At 52.9% G+C, this 418-nt stretch overlaps 1 protein-coding gene across 1 annotated transcript in view; it reads left to right on the forward strand.

The window, feature by feature from the left end:
* LOC127744671 (uncharacterized) overlaps positions 1-406 on the forward strand; it is a 4,398-nt gene extending 3,992 nt beyond the window's left edge. Inside the window, exon 2 of the mRNA XM_052256796.1 lies at positions 280-406. Within this exon, the coding sequence (XP_052112756.1) occupies positions 280-378 (99 nt within the window). The 3' untranslated portion in view covers positions 379-406. The remainder of the gene's footprint in view (positions 1-279) is intronic.
* The last annotated feature ends 12 nt before the right edge of the window (positions 407-418 follow it).

The raw sequence follows: 418 nt of genomic DNA on the forward strand, positions 1-418 counted from the left end.
TATTACTTGATGCGACCCGGTACACTTGCCGGTGAGTTTTGTGTTGGATCGTTTTCCACACATCAAGTTTTTGGCGCCGTTGCCGGGGATTGAAATAGATTGACAATGATTGAGTGAAGTGGTGGTCTAGATCAAGCACTTTTCTTTATTTTTATACTAACACACTAACTGTTCGAGAGTGCCGGCAAGCGGAAGCATACGGGAGTGCCGAGCCAACTCCGCTGGGCAGGGTTCGGGGGAAGCGACGAAGAACATTCAAGGGACAGCCTGAGGCGTGAGGTGCTTTGGGCGATAATCGAACAGCCGCACCGTCTAAGATTAAGCAACCCGCACAGCAAAACCAACACTGCGTCGGGCACCGTCTTGCGTCGACCATAGACGCAAGGCGAGCACGCCGCGGGTGCACAAGGCACAACTC

This window comes from Arachis duranensis, unplaced genomic scaffold (assembly GCF_000817695.3).
Source record: "Arachis duranensis cultivar V14167 unplaced genomic scaffold, aradu.V14167.gnm2.J7QH unplaced_Scaffold_80194, whole genome shotgun sequence".
Taxonomy (NCBI): domain Eukaryota; kingdom Viridiplantae; phylum Streptophyta; class Magnoliopsida; order Fabales; family Fabaceae; genus Arachis; species Arachis duranensis.